The sequence below is a fragment of the Syngnathus acus genome, chromosome 6, assembly GCF_901709675.1.
Source record: "Syngnathus acus chromosome 6, fSynAcu1.2, whole genome shotgun sequence".
Classification (NCBI taxonomy): Eukaryota; Metazoa; Chordata; class Actinopteri; order Syngnathiformes; family Syngnathidae; genus Syngnathus; species Syngnathus acus.
In genome coordinates, this window is record NC_051092.1 from 12249550 (window position 1) to 12277213 (window position 27664).

Here is a 27664-nt window from a genome sequence, read left to right on the forward strand (position 1 = left end):
TTTACCTCTGTTCAGCAGTCTGAATTAGGATTATCGCTCGACTTTGTTAACCGCTATCACTTTAAGCTGCTCAAGCTTTTACTGTGAAATTAGGTAAAGCAAAATAACAAACAAGGGAATGAGACGGCATGAGAAGGAGCCAGACGTCAACAAAACATTCAGGACCTGATTTAGTAAAGCTTTGCACATTCAAAAACGGATGAGGGCAAGTAACTCACTAATTTGTTTGGCTCTTCCACTGACACTTCCAATTTTCTCACCAGAAACCTTTTTTTTTTTTTTTTTTGCTTGCGCCGCTCCCAATTTTTCCTTGGGGAAAACCAACCCTCTTTTTAATAAGGTGGCTTTCACCACTTTAACACTTTAGCAGTTGCATCACAATCTTGGCACATAATTCAGGGCTGACAATTTCGAACTTTGTGGGGTTAAAATGTTCTTTGAGAAAACGTCAATAAGGGAGCAGCAAAGTAGAAGGCTGGCCTGGCCCCAGAAAAGCAGTTCACCCACTTGTTTGCCAAACACATTCAGCAGCAGAACAATGCAGACAATAGCCTGACTGTAATTCACCTCCCTATATATTGGCCCTTTAAAAGTGGGGGGGAAGTGAGACAGGAATACTAATCGATCCTCGTTACGTTTAAACATCCTGTCGGCGCCAATCATGGAGAAGGTCAGCCATGTGGATCAAGTGCACTCAAAGTCCAATCCTCATCAAGATGATCCAATTGTGCACACATTACAGTCAGGGTTCATTTGGAGAAATGTCACCCACATGGAGAATCACAGAATTCCAGTGACCCTCAATTTGTAGAGTTTGTCGTAGTCCAACCAACCATCCGTCCATTTTCTATAGAAAATTAGGGTTGCAGGTGAGACCTAACATGCATGTTTTTAGAATGTTGGGGGAAGCAAGTGTGGGAGATTAAACTTGGACTGGATCACCAAATTTATAAAAATCCACAATACCGCAAAAAAGTAAACCGCAATAAGGCTATGTGTGTTTGTGTTTACACTCGCCATGCTGCAGATGCCGAATTGTCATTTGAAGTGGGAGCCAACATATTGATCTCACCGAGCCTTCCAGGACTTCAGGCAGGAACGCTGAGGCCGGTCAGTCCAATTATTGAGACAAAGGGCGGTGAAAGAGGGAGGAAGAAAGAGTTGTGAGAAACTGGAGCTGAAGGCTGGAGGCTGGGCATCCACTGCAGGCCCCACTCGCCTCTCCCTCCCCTGCCCGCCTTGAAAGGGAACCCCCCTCGCCTCCCCAAGGCTGAATATTTTTGAGAAGGGAGGGGGCACGAAGGGAGGGAATGAAGAGACTCCCACCCTTTCATCACGCTATGCTGTGATTTTTTTTTCCTCTCCAATATCCTTTATTCCCCATCCAAAAATCAAACCTATGGCCATGCGGCGCAGCTGCGTCCAAGATCAAATGAGTTGAAGCCTTTTGGCTGCCGGTGGAAGGTGACGCCAATCGACCACTCAATCTCTCGCTCTGTCTCTCTCGCTCTCTCTCCCACTCTCTCTGTGAAGGGTAGCTATGGAGAGAGTGGCTTCCTGTCCTTGGCAAAACATCTTGAGAGACTGAGGTGGTGGTGGGGGTTCCTCTTTGCCACTTTCACACAGCTTGGAAAGATGACATCATTATCTCTGCTCCTTTATTTGCAGAAATGTGTTCTGGCAAGGGGAGGAGTGCTCAAAGAGAGGGAGGGATAACAGGGACAACCAAAATACAGATTGCTGTCATATTGGTGAATATTTGCGCTCTTTGTTAGACAGCAAGGAGAACAAAAGAAGACATTATGACGTAATCGTATTCATTGTGTTTGTGTACTTGTCTTGCTACTTTGGCGGTATCATACTTTTGATTATTTTGACATTTTACGTGGAATTTTTGAATTTTTGTGTTTGTGTGGCGCGGTCTTAGCTATCCCATTTTGTGGAGGGGGGGGGTCTTGTGTTCCTGCCTTTGTGTGGCACCATTCTTGTTAACGACTCATTATTTGGACATTTCTTTATGGTGTGGACAGTCTGAAGTATTTGTGTAGGTGTCTGTGGGGTCTCGTCTTCCTGTCTTTGTGTGGCACAATCGTTGACATCCCTGAGATCCCACCTACCAGAAAAAAAGTCTCTTATGAAGCGCCGTCCGTCTATTGTGTGTGTGTTTTCTTTCTTTTATTGAGTGGCTTAATCCAAGCCACCTTTTATTCTTTGCATTTTTCTTTTGCGTGTACAATCTAGTGTGTGTGTGCATGTGTTTGCGTGCAATAACGCATGTGCATGAAGGACAGAGAGTGAGAGAGTATTTCTTCCCCCCTCCCTTGTTTTCCTGTGGGTGTACTGCAAGAACATGGTAATCCTCATTAATATTTATCTGCAAGCCAAAGTGGATGGAGAGAATGATTAGCTGGAGCGCATATATTTTCTGTTGTTGCTTTTTGAATGTGCTTGCTGCACTCTTTATTATGATTCATTCACTGGCTCAAATTGTTTACCAGATAGTCCTGATAACTCAAAGGTTTCCTTTACATATGTGATATTCTGTGCACATATATGAATTACCGTGGAAAACAAAGCACTCACACACATACGCTGTCGTCATCCCTCTCTCAAGCCACATTATGTTATTGATTTTCATGCTTGCACCTCTAACACAATCAAATTAAATGAGAGTGATCGGAATTGAATTTCCATCACACTCAATCCATGCATGTCACTTCTCGTCCCAGCTGTACTGTTAGCGGCACACACTGATTCGCAACCAACAGTGCCGGGAGAAACCATTGGGAAATGATCCAATTTTAGAATTTATTGACTTCAATTTATTTAATTTAAGTCAATTTGTGAGTCAACTGACACAAGGTCATCATTTCAGTATACAGTGTTACCTTGATTTACCAATTACCCCAATTTATTTTTTTTGCTTTGTGTTGCAAGCCAAAACTCAAGGTACAGTGGTGCTCCATTCGTTTTTACCATGCCAGAAAATCAAATCACTTGTATCTCAAATCATCTTTCTCCATTCTATTAAATGGAAATAACATTACAGTTGACCCACGGGTATTCGTGTGTGGTTTACAGCCATTAAAATGCATTGAGGAAAAGAAAAGAACCAAATATTTTTGCTCTGCGTGCCTTGGTCACCTGGTGCCAGTGTAAGACAGACAGATGGAAATGGAAATGAAATGGAAATGTGGAGGCAGCGCCTCTTCCCTCTGCTCCTTAGTACGGCACTAATATGTGTTGTTCAACATAGATGATAGTTAGCCCACGCCTATTGCATTTCACATTATGTGTTAGCAACGACATTAATCTAGCAAACACTGGAAGTAGTGAGTTGAAATGATTATTTGCCTGTGGTCTTTGGTCAAATTTTTGCACATACATTTACATTTGTTTACGCCGGAGAGCTTCACATGACACTGCTTTTTGTGCATTCATACGGTTTTTGACCCATTTCCCTTCAGTGCGCCCCCTCTGCCACTTCATGCTTCATGCATATGCCTGAGTGAAGATAAAAGCAGGAGGAGGAATGAGAGAAGCTCCTCATGAGAAGCCGAGGAGAGATACATAGAGTGGAGAAGAAGAGGCAAAAGGTTAAGAAGGGAACACACAGATGAAAAAGACCGAAACTTGTTATCGATGACCTGATTAGATTTCTAGTTAGTACAGTGGAGCCTCGAAGGGATGAGAAACAAGATCATTCAAAGTGGTGGCTTGAGCAGTGGCTTTGTATAATCATTGCGTCATCGACTGTTTGTATTTTGTCATTTGATGTTGCGGCACTCTGATTATTTAGTGCATTTTTTCAATCTTTATAAGGCACATATTTGACATTACAAAAATGTCACACACAACCCAAAAAAAATTAATAGTACTGTAGTGCCTTAAGATTCAAAGTTTTTATGTGATGCTTTTTTAAAATTAAAAAGAGAATAACACTCTAATGTTTTACTTTATAAAAGAAACATAATAGCATAATTCATCAGAATGTAAAAAAGTAAATATTTTTGGTTCCTTTTAGTGGACACAACTTGGCAACCACGAGACAGTATAATAAAATCATGCAGACCTAAACAAAGAAGACTTTCACAACTACTGTAAGGGCCTCAATAAACTGCAGTACTAGTGATTGTTTTGTCGACTTTAATACAAAGTTATTTGGTTTTGGAATGCAGAGGTTACTGTGCTGTTTCAGAGTGAGAGAGGCAAAAAACAACAGTTAACCTGTCAATCATAACTGGTATTTTTATATCTGACCAGCTGTCACTGATTGTTTACATTAGTGGGCCCATCGTGTGACCTTTCCCAGGATTCAGTGCAACAAGCGCACACAGGGAATCATGGGAACAGTTCAGTGCGGTCCCTAACCCTGCAGCTCTCACCTCGACAAATATTTACTCCTGTCGTAAATTAGGGCCTACGCGGAGGTGCACGTTTCCAACCTTCCGACGTTGCTCCTGATTCATGTTGGAAAAATCACATTGTAGGAATGCTGTGCATTCCTACAGGTTTTCTCAGGACACTGCTGAGAAGGTCCTGAGATAGGCTTGTGAGAAACTATGCGCTTGTTCCTTTTAAATGGGCTAAAACTCCAGACTAAGGGGACATTCTGCTCCCATGATGTCATCTAGAGAAGCTTCCAACTTGCGGAAGTGTGACGCTTTTCGAACAGCCATCTGTTTCTCAGGCCACACATTCATCTTCTGAATCAGAAGACACAGATTAGGAAACGGTTGTTTATCTTTTCTATTTTTTATATGCATTATGAACATTTTTCTGGGTTTTGGGCGGCTGAAATTGATTAATGGCATTTCCAGTCATTTAAATAAGGAAATACGATTTGAGATCAAATAGACTCAATATTTAACCATCAAAATCTTCATCCAAACCTTGTTTGTTAGCCTCGTTTAGTTGACAGGCTAATTATCATAGAATCAAATAATTTCTAAATATTCACACATGGACATTGTTTATCTCAGCTTTTGCAGCAATGCAAACAGTTGTGTGTATGACTTTAAAGACAACCGGACAAAGAGAGAGCGACAGCCACTCGTAGAGCATCTGCATTTCCTTAGTGGGAATGTTTGTTTTTATGGCTGCGACTGGGACCGGAGAAATGTGACTTGAGTGGGAGAGTAAGTGGGGGGTGAAGAAGAGAGGGTCACTGGAGACCATTAGCTACATTCAACTCGCAGGGCTTTGACCTTGACGAGAGAAAAAGCACACAGGGCAGCTCTCTCTGGCTCCTATCCAGAGGTGACCCAATTATTTGATCTTAGTGGTCTCAGGAGGAAATTAAAGGCTGATCATTGCCGTGGCGTTGGGAGATTTTTCCTGTGATGGCTCATGTGGGTGTTTAAAGAGACAAGATGCACCTGTGGATGTCACACCAACTGTCTGCTCATGGAGGCACTCTGGCCTCCTCTGGCATCATGTTTTTCTATTACACCATCATGTGTTTGCTTTAAGGCCACTCTACCAGGTAGGCTTTAAACTCAAAAGATGACCAAAAAAAGGGCTGTCACTGTGATGGATTGTGCCATAATGTGCCACGTTGTGTGTCCAAAAGTTGATCTGGGGGCCATTTGTGGTTGTTAGCTGAGCTGCAAGTTTCTGTGATGACATTTAGAATTGGTAAAATGGCCGCATCCTGAGATGGATCAAACCAAGTGGATTTTGGTGCTTGATTCATATTCCGCAAACAAAGCATGAGTCAGAATGACATGTTTAATGTAGTGGGGGTTGCCTAGAACATGCAAAGAACAGTTTTTATTTGACTTCCCCTTTTAATGTGGAATAAAAAAATCATTAAAAATGGTAAGAATTTTATCATTCAAAATGGTAAATACATGTGAATGCTACACAATAAATTGAAAAAAGTTATTTTTAGTTATACATATATATATTTATACAAGTACTCACTTTTTTATTACAATTGTAAATGAATGTTAGGGAGTAGCACACTATATTTCCATTAAAAATACATAGTCAAAACATAATAACATTTTGCCTTGTCACCAATAACTGCGATGAATATTTTAATATGCTTAACTGCTTAGCATATGTTGACCCACGGGTGAAGTGCCCCCCCCCCACACACACACACACTCACACACACGCTCTCATTTATTCTATACGTGGCGCTCAGTAGAAAAAAAAATAATTGGCCATCTCTGTGGTAGACCAAAATCATTGCTCCATTAACCCCAATGAGATAGTGTCAAGGTAATTGCAAGAACGACACTGACACACTTTTATACTGCCACTGTATGAGAGATCAGATTTTGCTCCGCTTTTTGTTTGTCATTGTTCAGCTTAGGATACAGAGAGACTTCCAGGAAATGATGTTGCGAGGACAGCGCTCGCTGCCAAATAAGCCGGCTCGTGTTGCAATGGATATCTGAAAGTGGGACAAATACGCACGGAGCTTTATTTGGCTTTCACTGTTTCTCCAGGCCGTCTTGAATTAAAACGGATGCTTTGGTCACTTTTGATAGCCTTAATGTTCTCATTAGTTGTATGTTTTTTTAATGCTTAGTAAAAACATCTTTGCTCAGTGAATCAGCAAAATGCTTCATCAGTATTCGGCGGGAGATCTCTGAACTTGGACTCGGGGCTTTCATGGAGACATTAGTATTCCCTGCATGCTTCTCATGGCCCATTTGCAGCAGGCACCATCACAACTGCACACACACTTGTTCTCCTAATGTTTTGGATTTTATTTTGAAAGAGATACTTTTTTTATCTAAAAAAAAACAGGAATGTTCTTGAAAATATAGGTCTTTGTTTGCAAAAAATATTTTATGGTTGTCTTGTTAAAAATGAAAACGTTGTAAAAAGGTGTCAAAGGTTTAAGAACATTTGCCTTTATGGAGGACGGCTCCTGTACAGTAGCTCCACCTGTCTTGCATGTTCATTCATTGTGTTTGCTTGTGGCTCCTCAGGGAGAGCAGCACAATTGAAGGAAACCCAACCGACACAACCATCTCAAAACATCCCCCTCTTTACCGCCTCCTGCTGGTGTAGAGAGACGCACGGAGAAAAAAAAAGGCACCTGCAAAACATCCTCCTCCAAAAACAGTCCTTTTAAGAGATGAACAATATATTGGCTTGATGAGGTTCTAGAATCAAAGATGAAGCACTTATTGGTGCTGTGGGGGTGTGGGGCGACTTAGTTGGTGGCAAATGGGGGGGGGGGGGGGTCATATTGCAGGAAGGGGATATCCAAGGCTCACCGCTTTGCCTCGGAGCCCTGCTTCCTCTGATGCTGTCAATATGACACCTAGACTCACTCACTTGGTATGTACAATGAATGCTTTGAGTATGTGTCATAATGAATCACACTTCTCAGACAACAATGCATGTTTTTTTTAAAAAAAAAAATCTAATTGTGTTCTACATCTGACTAAACACCAGCATAGTCTCCAGCGTTTACCAAGCATCACTCATCCATTTCCCCCCCTTATAACCGATCATTTATGCACATATCCCAGGAGTGTGGCAGAACTAAAGAATCCAACCAAATAAGGGAAAACAAAACAAAGGATCGTGGTTAGTGGATGGAGTTGTGCTAATTGGTGTTGAGCAGCTCTGAATGAATTGGATTGGAATTGTGTGTTTTAAATGCCTTACGTGGGAGGAAGTCACGTTTTTCGCCTGATAGCATAATTTACCCAAAACTTTTTGGTACGATTTTGGAAGAACAAGAAAAAAAAAAAGGTTCAAAAGAAGACTGGATTATAAATCATTGTTTTCCGCAAGTACGTACGTTCATTAAAAGCATAGAAAACAACTGCTCATCAATGGCTGTTTGTTTTCATCATATATCTATCTTATCTTTGTTATTTGAATAATATGCTTGGATAGCAATATATTCATCTAAGAGAAGAAGGTATTTAGCCAGGCGAGCTTGAGGTTGAACCTGTGTGACGTCCTTCTGAGGAATTTTCATGACTGTCCCAATCTGGTGTCTGTCTTTGTTCTCTTTGCCAAAGCCAGGATCTCTGTATGTGAGAAACTTTTTTTTAACTCCCCTCCCACCCCAAGATATTTTCTTTTCCCAAGGCTTTGAGAGCGCAGCTTGCTCTTTGTTTCTAAACTTTCCCACCACCCTATTTTGGTTTGTCCATTTTTTTGGAGGGGAGTCATTTTCCAATTTGTTTGGGACTCGCTGGAGGCATATATGTTTTTTTGATAAGGCAGCGTCAGCACACAAACAAGTCGTTTGCTGCATGTCTGCAGATAGTGTCTTATTTGCATAGTTTGCCTGGAAAGCACTTTCACTGCTCCGTCACGAGTTTGCGGAGTGATTACACAGAGGCATGGGAGTAGTCATAATCTTTGAACTTCCACATTCCACTTTCCACATTTTCTCACGTTACAAAACTTTGGTGCTCAGGGCCAACGTTTGTGTTATAAAACTAACCAATGGGCCTGGTTATTTATTAAAGAGAAAAAAGGAAAGGAAACTGAGAAATTGTCAATTCATGTAAAATTGTAGCATCAACATCAGGAAAATATCCGGATTTTCCCAAATGACCCGTCTGGGCTGCATGACCTCCAAGGAGTATATGGATACATTTGTCAGCTACTGTATGTGACAGGGAAAACAAATTGTCTTTCTCATCCATCATCACAATCTGTTCGAGGAGGTTGAATCTGTGCACGGCCGGCATTCCACCAATTAATTACAGCACTGTGGATGGGGGCGCACTCACACATGGCTCACGTGATCACCACGCCGCAACTGTAATCTGATTTAAGACTCGGCATTAGTTTTAACGAGAGCAGGATATTAGAATTTTACACTCAAAGGAAGGAAAGGGCAAGTCCCAGATGTATCACCCAAAAAATATATATAGACATTTCGTCCCTCACCCTGTTGGAGATTATGTGTCTTGCTTGATAAATCTGGCTAGCCCCAGCAGACCTCACATCACTTTTTTGAAGTGGTCCTCCAATGTTTAACTGCGGCATTAGTGACGGGGATAAAAGGGCTTATAATGTTTTCGGTTCAAAGGTTAGGGCCTCCAGTGTAGGATGGTAATCCAAGCGGATTATAAAGAGAATCTGGTGAATATCTGAGGAAATCCCACTCGGGGACTTTCAGATCCTCTGTTTTACATGGATCTAATAGCCACACTGTATTTACTGAACTGTGATTTTCTGAACTGTGTATATATATATATCAGAACACAGCAGCGGGGTGTGCACACTTGTGCAAGTACATGATCTTATTTTGTTTATTTATACTTACTTGAAAAGATTTCTTTTTTTTTCCCAGTTGAGTTAAGTATAGGTTATTGATAACATTTTCGATAGAGAAAATCTCTTTTTGCTGTTACAATTTTTTTTATGTAGACTATATGTATGGACTGTATGTATCAATCAATCTATCGTATTTATCTTTGTCGTTTGTAAAAAATCTTCCATGAAGAAGAATCTGATAAACGCATAAATTTAAAGGCAGCATAAATTCATGCTTAATAACACAGTTTAGTAGTAATTTAATATCCTTTCTGATGCATGAAAAAATGGTCTATATACGCCTTAATAAGCCTTATCAGTTATGAATGAAATTTAGTTAGGAATAAAATGCGGGGAACATGAGGAGTCTATTAATTTTTTTGTCTTCCCCCGTCTTTTTCGAGTGCTCCCATCTGTAGACTGAATTATTCATGTACTTAAATTAAATTGCACACAATAGGCAGAAATGTGCAATCAGCGACTGTTCACATGTAAGCTGAGCTCTTCTTTGTGTCTTTGCATACAGACGGTAACGGAGGGGAAAAAAAATGACCATGACTCACGTGTAAAGTGATTGATCAGGTGATTTTATTTATTGAACAAACTCAGCTTTTTTCCCCACCTCAGATCCTGGACGCTGCCTGAGGCGTAAAAGGCCAAATGGCGGACATTCAATAAATTTACAATGACAGGGGTTCCCTTTGGAGAAGAACACAGTGCCGACCACGCATCCTTGCCGAGGGCTCTCCCTGCAGATGAGCCGGGTCATTTTTCACTATGTCGCCTCGGTGGAATCAAGTGTGACGGTACACTGAGCCAAAGGATTTGGTTTAGATATACAGTAATCCCTCGCTACATCGCGGTACAATTATCGCTGCTCCAGTACATCGCGGATTTTTTTCCCCCCCCCAAATTTATTTCTCACAAATTCAAAATAAACCTTCTAAATTGAGGAATTATGCCACTTTTTATAAAAAAAGTTGTAATAATAATAATTAGAGTTCTAAAAATATATTTACAGTACTGTACCTTGTTATTAAAAAAATGTTCGAATAATAAAATAGTTCTGAAAACATATTTACAGTATGTACACTTGTACCTTTGTCAACTGTTTTAGTGGTTTGTTCACATTCCCAAGTACAGACAAATGTCTGGCGGCCCTTCGGTGTACATTTGCGGCCTTGAACGCAACATTCGCTCTCTTCAAAAACACTCACAATTAAGTGGAGCTTTATAGCCTTGATGTGTATTGATACAAATATTTATTGTAATCATGTTGCTGTGTTAAACATTTGGGTCACATCGCTCTTTTAGAAAAGAAACAAAATGGAGTCCTCTTTGTACTTCTGCCTTGAAACTGTGCACAGATGAGAAAGCTCTTAAAACAACTTCAGCATAACCTCACATTGTCCCCTCTTCTGTTTTGCTTTTAAAAGTCAGCCTCCGGTTCCGTCTTACCTGAGTGCTTTGCCCTTTTCAGGCCTGTAAATCCCTCCCAACCACTTAGTGTTTTGATTGTAAATCTTCACTTTCCATACCCATCTTTAAATCCTCTTACATCACACAAGTCGGTGTGTCCTGAAGGTCAACAGAGATCTACTCAGAAAGTGAGGGGAGCAATCTGCAGCTCCCAGTATTCTCAAAGGCATGATGGATTTCCTGTCTTGTTCAATAGTTAATTCTGATCTCTGGAACCAACATTTTTATGTTTTTTTTCTCCCTAATTTCCCTCATTTCTGGCACAATTTTCACTGTGGGGGATGTTCAGATCTCTTCGGAAGTTGTCAAGGGGGACACATTTTTAAATCTTTGAACTTCGATCAACCTCGCAAATCCACTGCTACACTCAGTTCCACAGAATTTCCTATTCTTTTTCAACCAAGCATTGGATTTAAGTATGTTGAGCACTCCACCATAATGCTGTGATTGGTAGCCTAATGATGTTCAATTGAGGTGGTGCAGAAAAAGTATTAATTATTGTTATAGTTTATGGAAAAATATATCATCCTGTTTTTTTTATATTGTGAAAAGCCAATTCTCCATCTTGCGATCCATACCAGAGGATAAAAATAAAATAAAAATAAATCTTTTCCAGTTTCTCTGTGCCACCCAGTCCCCAATGTCCTTACGGACTGCTACTGGCCTCCTGTCTCATCTCAACTCCCAAGCTGTTCTGTCTTAGCGTGCATGTTGAGAAGGCCAGGAGAGCATACAAGCACCGTGAGACACTCGATCGACTACAACTGCAGACAGGTCTGCTTAATATTCAGCATACAGACCCATTTGAGTATTTGGTATTCAAGCCAGTCATGTCATTGCATCAAGGCCACTGGAGTTCAATGTCTCCTCAGTGAGCAATGCCCTTGAGTTTGCGAAACACAAAATGCAGATCAGATCAAGAATTGTTCCAGGATAGCCTTGGTCAGTTTGAACTAAAAATGCACAAGATTATAAGAGACATAGAACCAAATCCCGCCACGTGACATCAAGCCGTCTTCCGGCATGTATTTCCAGCCGGAGGGTCACCGGGGTCAACCTAGATTTTTCACCGTGTAAATTATAAATGAATAGAGGAGGTGTAAGCCGTAAGAGATCCTTCCCTTGTGAATGAGGCTCGCACTCATTGCCACCTCGCATTCCTGCAGATCTCAGTAGCCCCACTTCGGACTGACTTTCATTGATAAAAGTCATGACAAGTCATGTCTCTGGAATCCAAAATCACCAAGTCATGTAGGCTGGATTTATAGTGCAAGTCCAAGTTCTCAATCAAGGTTTCCTTCCTGTATATGTATCTTTCAAGTGACACATATGGCTATGTTTACTCTGACAGAACACGACACAACCCGCATGCGCCAACGCCCAACTTACATGGAAATAACTCTAGCGATAACACAAACGTAAACTATAATACATGAGTAACACAAATAAGAAATGCTCATTCAATTTGCTCCATTTAATATGGTGGTTATGTGAAGTCCCTGTAAAATGTTTCAGATCTAAAAATACTGGCTTCCATGCAGAGAATTAGTTTTCCGTTCATGCTCCAATCGTGCCATCAAAGTGGTAGTCCCTTAAACTGTGGAGTATAAATCTTAGCCTGTGCTAAATGACATGAGACTGGTTGGACTATTACAGGCCGCCAGGCAAGCCTTGGTTCCAACCAAATGTTTGGTTCACAATGTAATCCTTTGCTTTTCCACTGTTGCACAGGCGACAACATCACAAAAGTGATTTATACCAAAGCACTTTTCAGCACTCTTCAGTTGGAATACCAAACCACAGTACACTCGTGGCAGGGTGGAGTTAGATTCGGTAGAATGGTCGCTAGAGAATGCAGCATTTCTTTCTTGACTTAGAATCTAAGTCAAGAAAGAAATACATCTGAGGTGAACTGGGTCACATACTACAGATGTGCATCTAAGTCTTAGATGCACATCTGTAGTATTTGATATTTTCTATTCTGCTTATGACCGACACGGTCAAGCGCAGATGGTTTGCCAGGCAATTGTGTGAGAATGGATCAGTTTCAGAACTCTTATACTAATGCTCGTCCGTCATGTTCCTTATTTAGGGATAACTCCTTCACTGCCATTGACGGCTATAGATGTCAAAGATCCATTTGAACTGGGCTTCACTTTAATGCACCACATAAGCACATTCCCAGTGATCAAGATTGCGGTAGACCTTTATCGCCTGAGTTGCTTTTCATTTGAACTTTGTAGGTAGTTTTTCCTCATTCAAAGTGGAAAATTCCAAAAGGAATAATTTTATCAGGTTGATTTTGTCCACCCACAGAACTTGGCAACTTTTTAGGTGTGTATCTGGACCTCTTCCAGGATTCTCCGACAAGGGGTTAAGTGACAATGACTGTAATTGAGAGCCTAGCAGCATTTGGGTGCGTGTTACATATGCACAATGAAGTTGAGAATAAAAAACACTGAAGAAAGTCGATGACAATAGGAACTACTGTGAGAACACCACAAAATATTTTTAGGTGCTCACTGCCTGCCGAAAAAACAAAAGTCACATTTGTCTATAAAAACTGGTGGTCATATATCTTTCAATCTGACAGTTATAGGCACAGTTCTTTCTTTCGGGGTTGGGTATAACGTCTAAGAATGTAGCATTCAAGTAAAACAAGACGAAAGACTAGCCTGCTTTAGAATCTTCTCCCATTTGTTTGAAGTGCCACAGCGTGTTTCTGATTTAGGGGAAAAAAATCCTAACTGGAACCACATTTCAGCCTCAAAGTCAGCCATGGGCGCACGGGTGGAGCTCGCAGACACACACAAAAACACACTCCCACGCACACATATACACACACACACACACACACACACACACACACACACACACACACACACACTTGAGCAAACAAAACAGATTGCTCCCGGTCAGTGGATTCTTGAGACATTCCTGGCTGCCTTTGCGTGACCTTCTCTGCACAGTTTCAACTGTGGTCCTTTACATCCAGGAGATGCTAATATTTTCCTATCACCAGTGGCTTCATCCAAAAAAGTATAAATGATAGAAGATTTTAGCAGAGTCACTGTGACTTTGAAACAGCGGTATGTATACCTTGAAACCACTGGGATGTGATTTTCTCGTTAAGTCTGAGCACTATAAGATGATAAAAGAGGAAATCTATTTTGAGCGCAGAGAGTCGTTTCAAGTACAGTTTAACACATCCAAAAGTATTCAGCCTTCTCTTTTTGTTATGCAGCCATGTGTTAATACGCACTCGTCATATATATCTCGAAGACCGTGCTTGTTTGTTTAGTCTCGTAAGATGACCGAGGTTGGGTGTGGTCATCTTGCTTCCATTAGTCAGGTTTATATCTGCAGCCGTTACCTTTTGGAGTTCATGCCAGCCCCTTCTGTTCCTAAATCCAGATTGTATCCCATCAGCACGTCATTAAGACCGCACCTCACTCTCATAACAAGTCTCTGTTTCCCCACATTGGATTTTTTAGGCCAACACCCTTTGAGGGTCACGGAACATGTGACACATGCAAATGACAGATGTTTGCCCTCTTAAAAGGGAAGCCAAGGCAAAAAGAAAAAAATCTTGTTCTACTTGCCCCCACTAGTCTAAAGACAGTATTCTGATTAACATTGCATTTCTGGAATAAGAATTATTGCATCTTCAGGGCGCTGCCATTTTTTCATTTCATTTACAACCCTCTGCTGTCTACTGAAAGTGACATCAAAGTTCCCCGAGGGGTTCTCCCACATTTTAAAAATTGGGTCTGTTAAAAATGATTTGTGCTTAGATCAGTAAGTAGCGCTCCTCACATTATGAACATTTATTCAGAAACTCTTGAAGGGAACGTGTTCTGGGTCTTCCTCTCACAGTTCTTCCCTGCTATCCCCTCAATCTGTCTATGTCAATTTCAGCCTCCTTTTGCTCTTCCCTCCCTTGCTTCAGTCAAACAACCGGGGCCTTGTGACGGCAAACAAAGGAAGTAACCAATGAAGGCAGATATGTATTTGACTGAAAGGAAAGGAAAAGCCAGCAACGGGTGTTTATGTTAAAGCTGGGGAAAGGACTCATCTGGAGATGTTTAAGTTGGACAAGGCAGTTTCCGGTGTCTGGGAGAGGCCAAAAATATCCAGAAACACAAAAATCTGGTAAGAGTGTGTTTGGAAGGGGGGAGAAGAGAATACATCTCCTTGTTGCTTCTCATGTGACCTCAGCAAAAATAAGTGTTGAACTTGCAGCAATTGTTGAATTGATGAGTGCCTCACTTGTCTGATTTCCTCGTGACAGTGACTGTGCATGCTTGTCTGTATCTATAGGCTCTTTTTTTTCTGTGCCCTGTGCAAGTATAGCATAAAGTGCAGTGTCACTGTGAACATGGGTGGAGTTTTCTTTCTCTAGCTATTTTTGCAGATGGGCGCAATTTGAAATGGGCATTTGCGCCGTTGTGGGAGTGAACACAACTCGGTCGTCTGAAGCTGCACAGGAAGGGGGACAGTCTTCAATAACGGAAGGATAATGAACACACTGGAGTCCTCGCAGATCTACGCACTAAGTACATTTATAAGGAACTGCAAAAAGATTTCCACTTGCAGATGATGTAAAGTTGGCCGCCATGAAGAGGGCACTTGGAGACTGTCTTCATCCCCTATCATGAGTCTCTGTGTGACAATTTGGCAAGTTCATATTTTTGGGAATGAGGCAGAAGGGGTTCCATTCGTGTCATCATAACTTGCGTTTTTTTATGATTATTACAACAGCCTGAAATGTACCCAGGAAATACACAGACCAAATGTCAGTGTTGTAACTTTTCCCATGTGATTCGAGCCAATCACGTTGTTTATTCAGAGCTGCTTCGCAAATTGAGGGTAAAGTGATAATATTGTGCTTGTTAGATTGTATGTGTTTATTTATAAGCTGTTTTTGCAAATGTATTTGATGCCGCTACTGTAAATGCCCTCATTCAAGTTTGTTTCTTTAATATTTAATGTACTTATTTTTCCATTCTCAGGCACTTTAGCCCTGATTTGCATTTCATTTCCATTAAGACCCTGATTTTTAAACACCTTTTTTTTTTTAAATTATACTCACATTCACATCTATGGAAAATTCAGTCCTCAATTAAACAAACATGCATCTTTGTGGAAGGTGGAAAAAAAACATTTGAACCACAAACTGCAGAAATGTGATACTAGTATGTTCATATTCATGCATCACTCTAGAATTGCATAATTTTAATGTCATTTTTCAGAATTTCACCTGGTTAATTCAGGATTTCTTAGAAAATATTTAAAAAGCATGCAAATTCTCTATTGATGTTCTGTTATTCTGGGAGGTTGTAAATTTAAGACTGCATTGTTTTGTAGCTGAAATGACACTGACTAATGTGCACACAATACTGTAGGAAGTTTTTATTACTCTATGAATAGTAGACAAAGAAAGAGATGCCTCCGCATACACACAGAGGCTGTCTATTTTTGGTACCAAAAACTGGAGCTGATTGTGTTATGTTAACAACTTTGTGGTTTTGGCAGCTGCTGCTCGGCCAGCGTCAGGTGAACACAAGCTTCCAATTTGGCTTCCTGGAACGTGAGCATGAGCACTGAGGGCCAGAAAAATCATTGAGGCGAAGCGAACCCGAGGAAGGAGATTTGTGTTGGTAGAGTGCGGACAGGAAGCGGTGGAATGGAGAAAGGCCAAATGCAGGCAGTGCAAAACAATCCAATTGGATTTTTCCTTCTTTGCGTATGGAAATGGAAACCTGTAGTTGCACCGTAAACGCTGGGTGATTTGAAAACTCACCGACTCTCAGAATTCTCTGCAGACCATACTTAAAACCAGAGGTGACGAAGACCATCCCTACAAGAAATCCTCTTGGAACTTGAGAAACAAACAGAGGCTTTGTGCATTTGCAAAAAGCAAGTCAACTGCGACGTGTTTGTCACTGAAGATAAAGAACTTGTGTTGTTTGAGATTTAAGGGAACCGAGGTTGGTCTTGCTGAGAAATGTGAGTGAATCCACCTGTCAAAGTTCAGTACAGACAAATTATACATTATTATTCATCTTTACAATTTATTTTATTATTTTCATGCAATGCCCCACTTTTCTTTTTTTAAAACATTTAACTAAAATGATGGTGTTTTGTGGGCTGGAATTCATGGTTGTTATATGAATGAACGAATGAATGAATGAATGCATCACATGTTACTGTAGCTTTGAGAGTGCCGTGCACGCGCGAACCCCATGAGAATTTTCGAGAAGGAGGGGTAGCTGTTTGGATACTCTGTCAAACCCTTCCTTCTCTTCAATATATCGTCCTCCACGATTCCTGCGTTTTTACTAATATAAACGAAAGATATCAAGCGAAGACAGATTCGAATGCAAGTTTGCAAATTCATTTTTGCCTGGGGTTCTTCCCGTCAGTCCCCCTATTCGCCACTTGGTACGGTCCGTTGCTCCGCGTTCGTTCTTGCAGTGTGCGCCGGTGGTGACAGGAGGAGGAAGAAGGGATGAAGCTCCCATCATTATCAGTCTTCTGGAAGTGGAGAGAGAGGGATGAGAGCAAGCGAGTTTAGGCTTCTAGTTCCTTGCGCGTGCGGCATCCTGGCGGGCGGGAGGGAGACGACGACGCTCGGAAGGAGAGCCCAGTGAGTGAGCTGATTCACCATTGACTGGTCAGTGGTCACCGCCAACATGGATGCGGACGTGTCTCCTCCTTCGGTCCGGCTGCTGTTGGAAGCTTGTCTGCAAACCGCACGACTCGTTGCTTTCAGGGATTAATACTTGGACTGTTTTTTTTCTTCTTGTGAGTCCCTGAGTCTTTTTTTTTTTTTTTTCTGTGGAAGCCAAAAGCGGCGCGTTGAAGGTAACATTTGAATTGGGTCTTTGCCAGCACCGTCTGAGCATCACTGACAGAAACAGTCAAACGAACAAAATGCTGATTAATCATCACTATCAGGTCTCAGCCAGGTTGAAAACGCATTGTACTGCTGCCGCTCGTGTTTACATGCGCACCTCTCTGCTTGATATGTTGGTTGTGATCCTTCCATCCTAGCATGGCTCAAATATTCCACGTTGCTTTTTCTTCATCCACTTGGCTCTATTCATAGACTTTATTGTTTTTGGCATGGGGGAAAAAAGGCTCAGCACTGTTTGGCCAATGCCACAAAGCAAAAGCCAAAATTGTTTGTCCCGGCCCTTAAAATAAAACAAGCCTCCAAGGCAGTGATTTGTTGCATTTGCACTATTCTGGGTGACTCTGTGTTTTGTGTCAAAGCCATTTTGAGCATTTGCTCCAGATCCTTGATATCCAGCAAGATCCATTTACTAGCACTCTTTCTCCTCACTTGTAAGACAATTTAGCAGACTAAACAACCGGTTCTTACTAGTAGCATTTTTATGGCATTTCTGCACATCACTAGGATGACTTTGGCATACTAGTAGGTCAACATTATGTCGTGGTGATGAAAATCTACTAGTCTGGTCCAGGGGGCTACAAGTGCTCCCAGTAAGGTCTATTAGGGTTACTATTGCAACAGAGTAGCTTTCTACTAGGTGGCCAAATGTGACACTAGTAGTGAAAAAAAACCCATTACTGTTACTACTGTACAGTATTGAATACACGCTAGCATAACTTCAACTGATCATTCAGCAAAATGTTTAAGAACACCTGGCTGACGACAAAGTCACACACTCTCCGATGTACCACCAATTAAAATGACTTGCGTTAGGTACAGACATGAAATGATAAATTCAAGATGAAAGCAAAAGGTTTGGAAAATCAATGTGTTTGTGTGCACAGGTGCACCCCATCCAAAGCCTCAAACCGCAGGAGATCAGTCAGCGGCGAGTGGGTGGGGTCCGATGAAGCTGTAAAGTGCAAGGCGGCATATGCTGAAACAGTTTGCGTGGTGTATGGGTGTATTTTCCTCTCACAGCTCACCTCTATGCTGTGAGAAAGTGCGTTTGTGTACCTTTGTGAGTGCGAAACGTATAAAATACTTGCCGTACAGTTGCAATTGCGTTGATCGTGGTAGGGAAGTCTTGTGTATTCACGGTAAACTGGCCCATCAGTACTTTTACAGAGCTGAGATTATGCTCTTGTGCGTTTACACGGCATAACTGTTTTGCAACCCCAGTTGCTTTCAGCACTAAGAGTTGTAGATGGTGAGTCGCTGGTATTAAACTTCAAACTCTTACGCTTCTCATACGAAGTGAAACTAGCAAATAAGTCAGTGGACTGAAGCTTCCACTCCAATCCTGCAGAGTTTCCATACTCACAGCAGCTAACCAGTAAAATGCCCACTTCAAATGGCAGTGTGAAAGAAGCGAAAGAAGCCTCTTGCTCTGATGTGACGTGAAGCTGGAAACTCTTCAGGGCAACTGAACCCGCCATTCTGTGTTGGTGCCTTTTATACAAACCAGTGAAACTGGAGGAAGAATGGTAAAAAATACTTTGTGTTTAGGCGGGCTATATTGACCTTAGCCTAAACTCCATCGGTTTTCGAAAAAAGCCCAACACAACATTGGGATAAGCTGCAACACAAGAGTTTGTTTGCCCAGTCACACAGTTGTAGCATACATCTGCGGAATAGAGCGCAGGTGCGAAAAGCAGCACGACTCTGCAGGAATTATATAACTGCATGACAACTACCCGACAATACCACCGAGTCGTCAATTTACAAGCTCAGTGAACACCAAGAAGCCAGGAGAAAATAACAAAGTACAGATAAGGACTATATTCTCAAAGACGAGACATAAAAATATTCACAAAACTTAACCGCTCTAACTGGTGTGAATTTTGAAATGTGCCGACATGTTTGGACAGCCTTGTCTCAGCTTTGTCTACCACGCAAAATTGTTTAGCTCGTACAGCGCTGTGCGTTTCCCACACTATTTTGTCGTTCCACCTGCTTGTGTGTTTATGGACTTGGCAGCTCTATTCAGCAAGCAATGCAACCACAATTCAAACGTTGTCACAATCAGCCACCCTCATTGTAGCCCCTGTAGTTAAATGCTTTGATGGATGCTGCTGTTCCTGTTCAAAAGAGGGATTGCTGGAAAGATCCATCATCATATGGGTGTATTAAGCCATTGTGTTTTTAGAATGGCCATCTAACCTTATTATGACCGAGGAAAGTTCACCAACTGTTATTGGATAATGTGTTTATTTTTCTCTGTGATTAAATAACCAACAAATTATTGACCGATACATCTTCTGTTTTACAGATGACGGAGGGGAGGCGATGTCAGGTCCACCTCCTGGATGACAGGAAGCTAGAGCTCCTTGTGCAGGTCAGTCCCTCATTCTCCAGTTCTTTTATTCCTCTTCTTAGCTCAAAGCAAGGGAGGAGTAATACCAGTGTCCCCAGAGGGGTCCACAGTTTCAGCTGACTGGGCAAAAAGTGTCAGCAGTAGGTGACTTTGCACTTTTCTCACGCTCACCTGACCGCACAGACATTAAACAGACAGATGCCCTGAGCAGTGGCTCAGCAACATCTCAATCTGTTCTTGAGTGATCATGCTACAGAATGTCACAGCGAGCATTGTAAAACAAAAACAAAATTAAAGCAAATACATGCATAGGGTGCTCTCAAGACTCTGTTATCCCAAGCTAAGGAATAATCAAACGTGAGAATGGCAGAAAGGGAGGAGAAAAAAATTCAGTTTCCATGGATAGGTCTCTCTGATTCGATTACGATGCCAGAACTGATTCCCTCATCTTCTATCCCTCTCGACATCTCTCTCTCTCTCCCCTTCTCTCGGCTTTCCGCTTCTTGCTCTCACAGTTGAGCTTCTTTTCCGAGTCACAGCCTCCTGTTACACCTCACCAAATCCCACTGCCTCTTTAAACACAACTGAACCGCAACCTTATCACCTCCGTCCATGCGTAGTGCATCCATTCTTTCCGCCACCCTTTAATCTATGCAACCACCTATTCAGCCGTCCCATTAATCCGTACATCCCCGATTTATCTTATCATTTGTGCATCTGTGTGTAGCCACCTCTCCAGCTATCCCCACCATCCACCGATAAAAAGTATCCAACCGACTATCAGTCCATCCGTGCTTAAAGTCTTCTACCCAATAATGGGCATGAGCTGGTATCAGATTCGGAGATTTGCACGACAGTCCTCCACCTAGATGCAATACCTTCGAAATTCCCCCGAAGAACAAACGAGGGTAAAGGTTGTAGGGCTCACTGACCACTGTTGTGCCACTTTGCCTGTACTGATCAATGAATAAAAATATGGAAAACGTCTATGATCCATTAGTCAAGATACTGCCTGTTTGGTAAACTGTGCAAATTCATTGGGCTGCTGAACCCTTATGAGACGCAGAGAAAAATGATCATGTTGTCTTTCTGAAAATGTTGTCTTGAGGGAAAGGCCATAACCCGGCAGAAGTGGAATGTTTTTTCAAGTGTTGAGAAAGTAGTTCATTGCCTGTGCGGGACCATTTCATGTCCTTTTAATTATTTAACAGTGCTTTGGTCCTCCCATTCCTGCAAAGCTTCAACTGGCCTCTGAAATCTTGATCTCATTCAGGTCAACGACTTGTAACTTTGGCCAGGTGTTTAATCCCAGAGGGGTCGTTTGCTTTTTATTCCATCCCTCCCTTTCCTTTACCGCCTTTCACTTACTTTTTGAGAGGGACTGCTCTTGCGCTTTGTTTATGGAGCAACGCCTCGTCGCCTGCCGGCTATGTGCCAGGAGGCCAGCGCACCTATTGGCCAGGTTGTAAACCTAGTAGCCCTCTACCTGATATACCACCCTTGTAAAATATATGCCGTTCATATGGCTATCACTCCCTGAGGCTGAACTGGCGTAGTCTAATGGGCAGCAAATGGAGCATTGAGGCCAAGTTGCGTAACAGTGTCGTGCGTCTATCAAGGAGGATTTGCTTCCTCTGAGTCTGCTCGATGCTCCTTTGCTGGGTTTCCTACCAACTTATACACTGAAATGTCAGCGAGAGATGCTTTGCGGCCAAAATAAGCGCATGTCTGAATCCCAAGTCTTCGTTTCGAGCCAGTCTTGGAACCCCGTAGTATTCTAAAGTCTTGTAAGACATGACATGCCTTTTGAGCATTTGCCTCAACATCAGCCCTCTCCTGTAACTCTCGACTGTTAACAATTACCGGTGCTAGCAGAGAACTGTCAGTGTGAAACCATTTACTATCTTGTCAGTCTTGTCTCCCGAAACACGGTTGCGCGTACAGTCTTCGGTGTTTACCTTCTCACAGATAAGATGACGTACAGCATGACAGGTAGAAAGATCCAAAGCCAATTACATAGTTCAGCGCATCATGTATGCTGCTGTATTTGGAACACCGTAGAGACGATAGACTCAAGGCAAACCTTCCCCGGATTGCTTCTGTTGCTCGCAACTCCCCTCACAACATAGGCCTTTATCATTGTGTTCCCGTCCGTCACTGGCTGCTGGTTCTGCTGCGGTTTGCACGGATGCACGATAATTGCTATTATCGGCCCGAATTGTTGATGGCTGGGTGGTAGTAACAGACCGCAGCATGCTTTTCAGAAGAGCTGAAAACACTCATTAGCGCTAATGCTAGCATAGTTCCAGACCCAACATTTTCGTGCATTGGTTATGGATGCTACTTGTTCTCGCGAGCGCTTACAGTTACTGATTTTTGGTGACACTCCAGTTCAGGGTAGAAGAAATACAGTTCCCCCTTAAAGTGCACTGCATTCACATCTGGTGAAAAGGTAATTGAGGTACTTCAAAAGCTGACACTCTTGTCATCCGTTTTGTTTTGTTTGTTTGTCACAGCCGAACAACTTTAAATGCTACAGCGGGCCCCGAAGTTGTCACATCCTTGCAGCAATTTTCCGCTTAATTGCATCCTGTAAAAAAAAGAGCATATGGTACAACTGATGCTTCAGTTTTGCACAACGTAAATATAGATTAGTGATATGTTATAGTGCATTCTGACTTCATCTACAACTTTGCGTTATGTGTCGTTGTTTTTATAGGAAAGGCTATTCCATTGTAAACCGATGAGACCCTTTATTTCCTTGATGATACAATAATAAAATAGGGTTAATGAGTTATTTATTAAATCTCGTTCTTTTATCATTTCAAAACCAATAGATGAAAACCTCAGACACATTCCAACTCGTGTTTTTCTCTCTTGCGCTTGTCTCCTCTCCTGAGCTTTTTTGTGCTGGAAAAAGAAAATAGAAAAATCACTCACTGTAGGCGGTCACTTTCATATGTGATCTAGGTCAGTGGAGATGTGTGTGTGTGTGTGTGTACCGGTGTGTTTGTGTGTGTATGTGTGTTGAGGTGCCATCATCACTGGTATTTCTTTAAATAGCTCCCAGTTGTGTCTATCACTGTGGTTGTAAGTGTGCTGTGAGTAGATCGCAGCAGACCTCGGGGGAAGATTGCTAGGAAGGTGTGCCCCTTTAGTGCTGTAGCTAATAGTGTGAGTGTGTTATCGGGCTGTGTGCATGGGGAGCATGTATTGCCCGGGCAAGGCACACCCATGGTTAACTTCACTCAGGGCGGTGCATCCTCTCACTCAAGACATCCCGGCCCAGCAGAGTGACGCAGCAGTCCTCATTCGTAACTCTTGATTTAAAACATCCCCAAGACCGTTAGCAAGGCAATGAGTGAAGGGGGGTGGCTGTCATCACTTTGCCTTTACGAAACATCACTCACAAGTGGACGTTACACCACAGCGTGAACCATTTGGGCCGGCGATTGGAAGCTCGTCCCGGCCGCAGCCCTCTACCTCCTCTGCAGTACATCGCTCAGGCCCAAAGGCATGACTCTGCAGCAGAGGTGTGGGTAAGAGGAGAGCGGGAGCAGAGTGAAAGGCACAGTCGCCGTACTGTCAGCAGCAACCACGAGCGCCATGCGTTGTTAATCTCCTCTTTTGCACGTATTTTTTGCACTTACCCACGTTCTGTCAAAGAAAGCTGCCGTGATTCAATCAATACCCGGTACTCTCTAAACACATGCGTCCAAGATCTAAAAAAATCTGATCTGTGGCCAATTTAAGGAGCCGTAAAACCCGGTACAGTCTGGAAAGAAAAGCTGTGTATGTGGCAGTGCTCTACAGTCGTTTACTGATGATATTGAATGTGTCTTTCTGCAGCCCAAGTTAATGTCTAAGGACCTCCTGGACCTGGTGGCCTCTCACTTCAATCTCAAGGAGAAGGAGTACTTTGGAATTGCTTACACAGACGAAACGTGAGTCCTGATCCTAAGTGTTACACTTCGGAGTCCACTGCGGTGTAAATAAGTCACTTTTCTGAAGAAGAAGTCACTTTTCTTGGTGAAGATGAGCTCCTTTGTGTACGGAAATCCAAATGGCATGTTCACTCCAGGAGCATCAACACCAGAACACCAATACATATGTAAAACAAATACTCAACATTATTGGCATTTTTGGGCGATGGGCTGACTCCTCCGCTCATTGATTTAATCGAGGGTTACTGTCGTTGACATTTCTAATTATCGTCTGCGATTATTTTGTAGAATAGTGCAGAAATGATAATGAATAGTATCACTTGACCCTGGCAGTGTAAATCTAGCCAATCTAGTTGTTTAAGCAACTACAGCAATGAATTCATGTTCGTTAACCTACTGCACAAAGACAAGTTGCACCTTGTGACAGTCCATGCAAAGTCATGTAAAGGCTCAAATGATTTACGAGAAGGGAAATAATGCGACAGCTGCCGTGCGAGCAATTGTCTACTTTGTTTATGTCACTCAAGGGGAGATGCAAAGCAGGGGAAAACAATCAGACTCATCAGCATTAGTAATTATTTTCCTCCAGCATACCCCAATAAGGGTTAATGATATTGCTTTTTTTTTTTTTGCTCTCCTCAGGGGCCACTTTAGTTGGCTGCAGCTGGACCGCAGGGTATTAGAACATGAATTCCCCAAGAAATCAGGGCCCATTGTTCTCTACTTCTGTGTCAGGTGAGTGTTCATCCACAGCCAGCACCCTGCGATGTCCCCCATTTAAGCGTGTGTGTACGTGTGCATGTGTATGTGTGTGTCTGTATGTGTGTGTGAGAGAGAGAGAAAGATGGGCTGTCTGTGCGTTTTGCCTATGCTCATTGCAATGCGAGGGTCGGTTATTACCGGCCCCAATCAAATTGGTCTGACCCTGGTAGTTAACCCCCCTGCGGGGGTCCCTCAGCCAATCACGGGCCTTGTTGACCTCAAGTGTATGCACTGTGTGTTTCTGAATAAGTAAGCGTTAACATTTCCCAACCCTCAACAAAGACTGATGGGCATTTATATACCGTGGAGTGCACATTTGCTCAAAAGGCTTTCAGCTCTGCAGTTCATCAACAGGAAAATATGGTCATTCACCAACTGAAAATGCTCCTTGTAGAAAACTATGAACTGCTGCTGCAAAGCACACACACACACACACACACACACACACACACACACACACACACACACACACACACACACACACACACACACACACACACACACACACACACACACACACACACACACACACACACACATAATCATGCAACCTCAGATAGCCCTGAGTAAAAATCACAGGCTGTGTTTTTGGCCCACTAGAGTTCTTTGTTCCCCAGTACACACACATCCGGATAATGTCACTGGCCCACCCCATCCCAACTCCCCTCCGGAGAGTTCCCCATTGGCTAGCAACACGCGTAGCAACGCGGTACACTGGGCCAAACAATGCTGCTGAGAAGTCGTTCCCAGGTTGACATTTACAACAGGACCAAAAATAATGACACAATACGGCGATTGTTCGGCAAAAGCCCGCTCTGGTCTCACGGAGGAATTGGAGAGAAACAATGGTGTATGTACACAGGGACATTTTTCAAATGAATGCATTTTATTTGCTAATATGTGCCAATAAATTGTAAATATTGCACAAAATATTTTACATTGTTTTGTGTTGATAGTTATCATTGTATTTATTTGCGTTTTCGACGTCCTGTCCTCAGGTTTTCCAAGTTGGTTTTCCTTTATGCATTGGCTATGTATTGGATCGGGAACGATAATCAAACTCAACTGACTTGGCCTCAAGTGCATCCCTAAATCTTTGTGCTAATTAGTTCGTTGCATGCCTTCATTCATACCCTCAAAACCTCACATCAGGACCGCCGTAAAACCGAGGTCCCCCTGTGTGTGACTATTTATTATTACTCACAGATTACAAAGGGCAGTACTCGTACTTTATGACATTTATCATTTTGTAGCTGGGTATATCTATGAAGGTGATAGGATGTGGAAGGAGCGGTATAACTACTGAACTATGACACCAGTTAAAGGTTTCAGTTACTCATGCTCCGCCATTGTCCAGTCCAATCATCAGCCTCAATACCTTTTATACACATGCTCACACACACACACGCATGGACAGGCAGATACATGACTGATAGAACAACAATCAAATCAAATGTCAACGCTGAATTCATTTCCAACCCAAGCAAATTGTTTTCACTGAACTAAAGTATACGGATTGAATTGTGTTTGAGTTATGCTTAATAAATGTCAGGCTGCCCCGTGTACGCCTCTCATCAAGACTTTGTGGCTTTAATAAAACGTTCATATGGGGCCATTGATTGGCCCAGTCTTGCATTTTCCTCAATGTTTTGTTTGTGTTTTGTCAGTGATCCTCTTACAATCTGCTCTCACTAGCTATAGTCAAAATCTGTGTTTCCTCAACCTAAGGTGGTTGGAATGCATTTAGGGATAAGCATCTTTTAACGTAGGCACGAAGAACGAGCAGCTTCCCAACATACTGCCATCGTAGCTTCCCTAAAGCTCTACGTACATACATGCATTCATGAGCTAAATTTAGAAAGTGTTATTATGTTACTTCTCTGCCTCGCGAGTGGCCTGCCAGAAGTGGGTTACTGTGCTTTGCTCTTCACAGTGTGTGTGTGTGTGTGTGTGGTGTGTGTGTGTGTGTGTGTACGCGTGCGAGCGTGCGTGCGTGTGTGTGGTGATGGTGGTGTGGGGGTGTATGTGTGTGTGAGTGGTGTGAGGTGCTTACAAGGTGAGACAGCAGATGTGGTTTATGAATGTGGAACGTGAGAGACACAAGCTCACCATCACGATGGCTGTAGTGCCTCCTTGTGGTCATTTTTGTCATCTCACTCACCAGCTGTTTCATGAGCTCCAGAACAAGGGCTTTACTGTGTGAAGCAATGCAGCTCGACTCGGCAATAGGAAACGTAATGTAAAATGAAAACCTGTCCAATAGTGCATTTTCATCCTTTTGTCATTCGGATCTCATTGGATTCCAAAGAGTGCAAATGGACAGTACAATCAGTTGTGTGCTGTTTTCTCCAGAGATTTACTTACATACACGCATTTGCTCTGTAGGAAATGACATCATGTTTTTTGCTTCCTTCACATTCAGGTTCTACATAGAGAGTATATCATACTTGAAAGACAATGCCACCATTGAGCTGTTTTTTCTCAATGCCAAGTCCATCATCTACAAGGTAAATCGGTTTACCGTACTTTTTGTTAATGACTAGATTACTGTACAATATTTGCTTCAAAAGTGGTTCCCCTAACATTTTTTTAAGATGACAGTAGATAACGTCCATGTTGCTTTTGCTTGTGCAGATTTGATCTCAAACAAAAATAGTGGGATCTGGTCCTGCAAATGACGAATGATTTAAACAAATGAACCATTAACAGCCATCTGCTCAATGTTGTTAGTAGAGCAGATAAGCAAATCAACCATTTACTTGATAATACAAGCATGAAATTGAGCAGACCCTGCGGAACTGAGAAAAAAGTGCTAAACAATTGAAATTCAAAAATGGCAGCCATGATGGATGTCTACTGTTTACTGTTAAAAAAGGGAAAAACATATTTTTGTCTAAATAGCTAAAGTGCAGTTATTATTGTGGTAAATATGGGGTATCTTTGCCATATTGTCTT

At 42.2% G+C, this 27664-nt stretch overlaps 1 protein-coding gene across 10 annotated transcripts in view; it reads left to right on the forward strand.

The window, feature by feature from the left end:
• Nucleotides 1–27664, forward strand: part of frmd4a (FERM domain containing 4A) — an 88795-nt gene that overhangs the window by 39381 nt on the left and 21750 nt on the right. For 9 of the 10 annotated variants that reach the window (XM_037253329.1, XM_037253330.1, XM_037253327.1 and 6 more), the window contains exons 2-5: nt 19959–20024; nt 23853–23947; nt 24590–24682; nt 27132–27216. In XM_037253329.1, coding sequence (XP_037109224.1) covers nt 19959–20024; nt 23853–23947; nt 24590–24682; nt 27132–27216 — 339 coding nt within the window. Of the gene's footprint in view, nt 1–17239; nt 17596–19958; nt 20025–23852; nt 23948–24589; nt 24683–27131; nt 27217–27664 lie in introns of those variants that run through there. The other variant, XM_037253331.1, reaches the window with a different exon arrangement.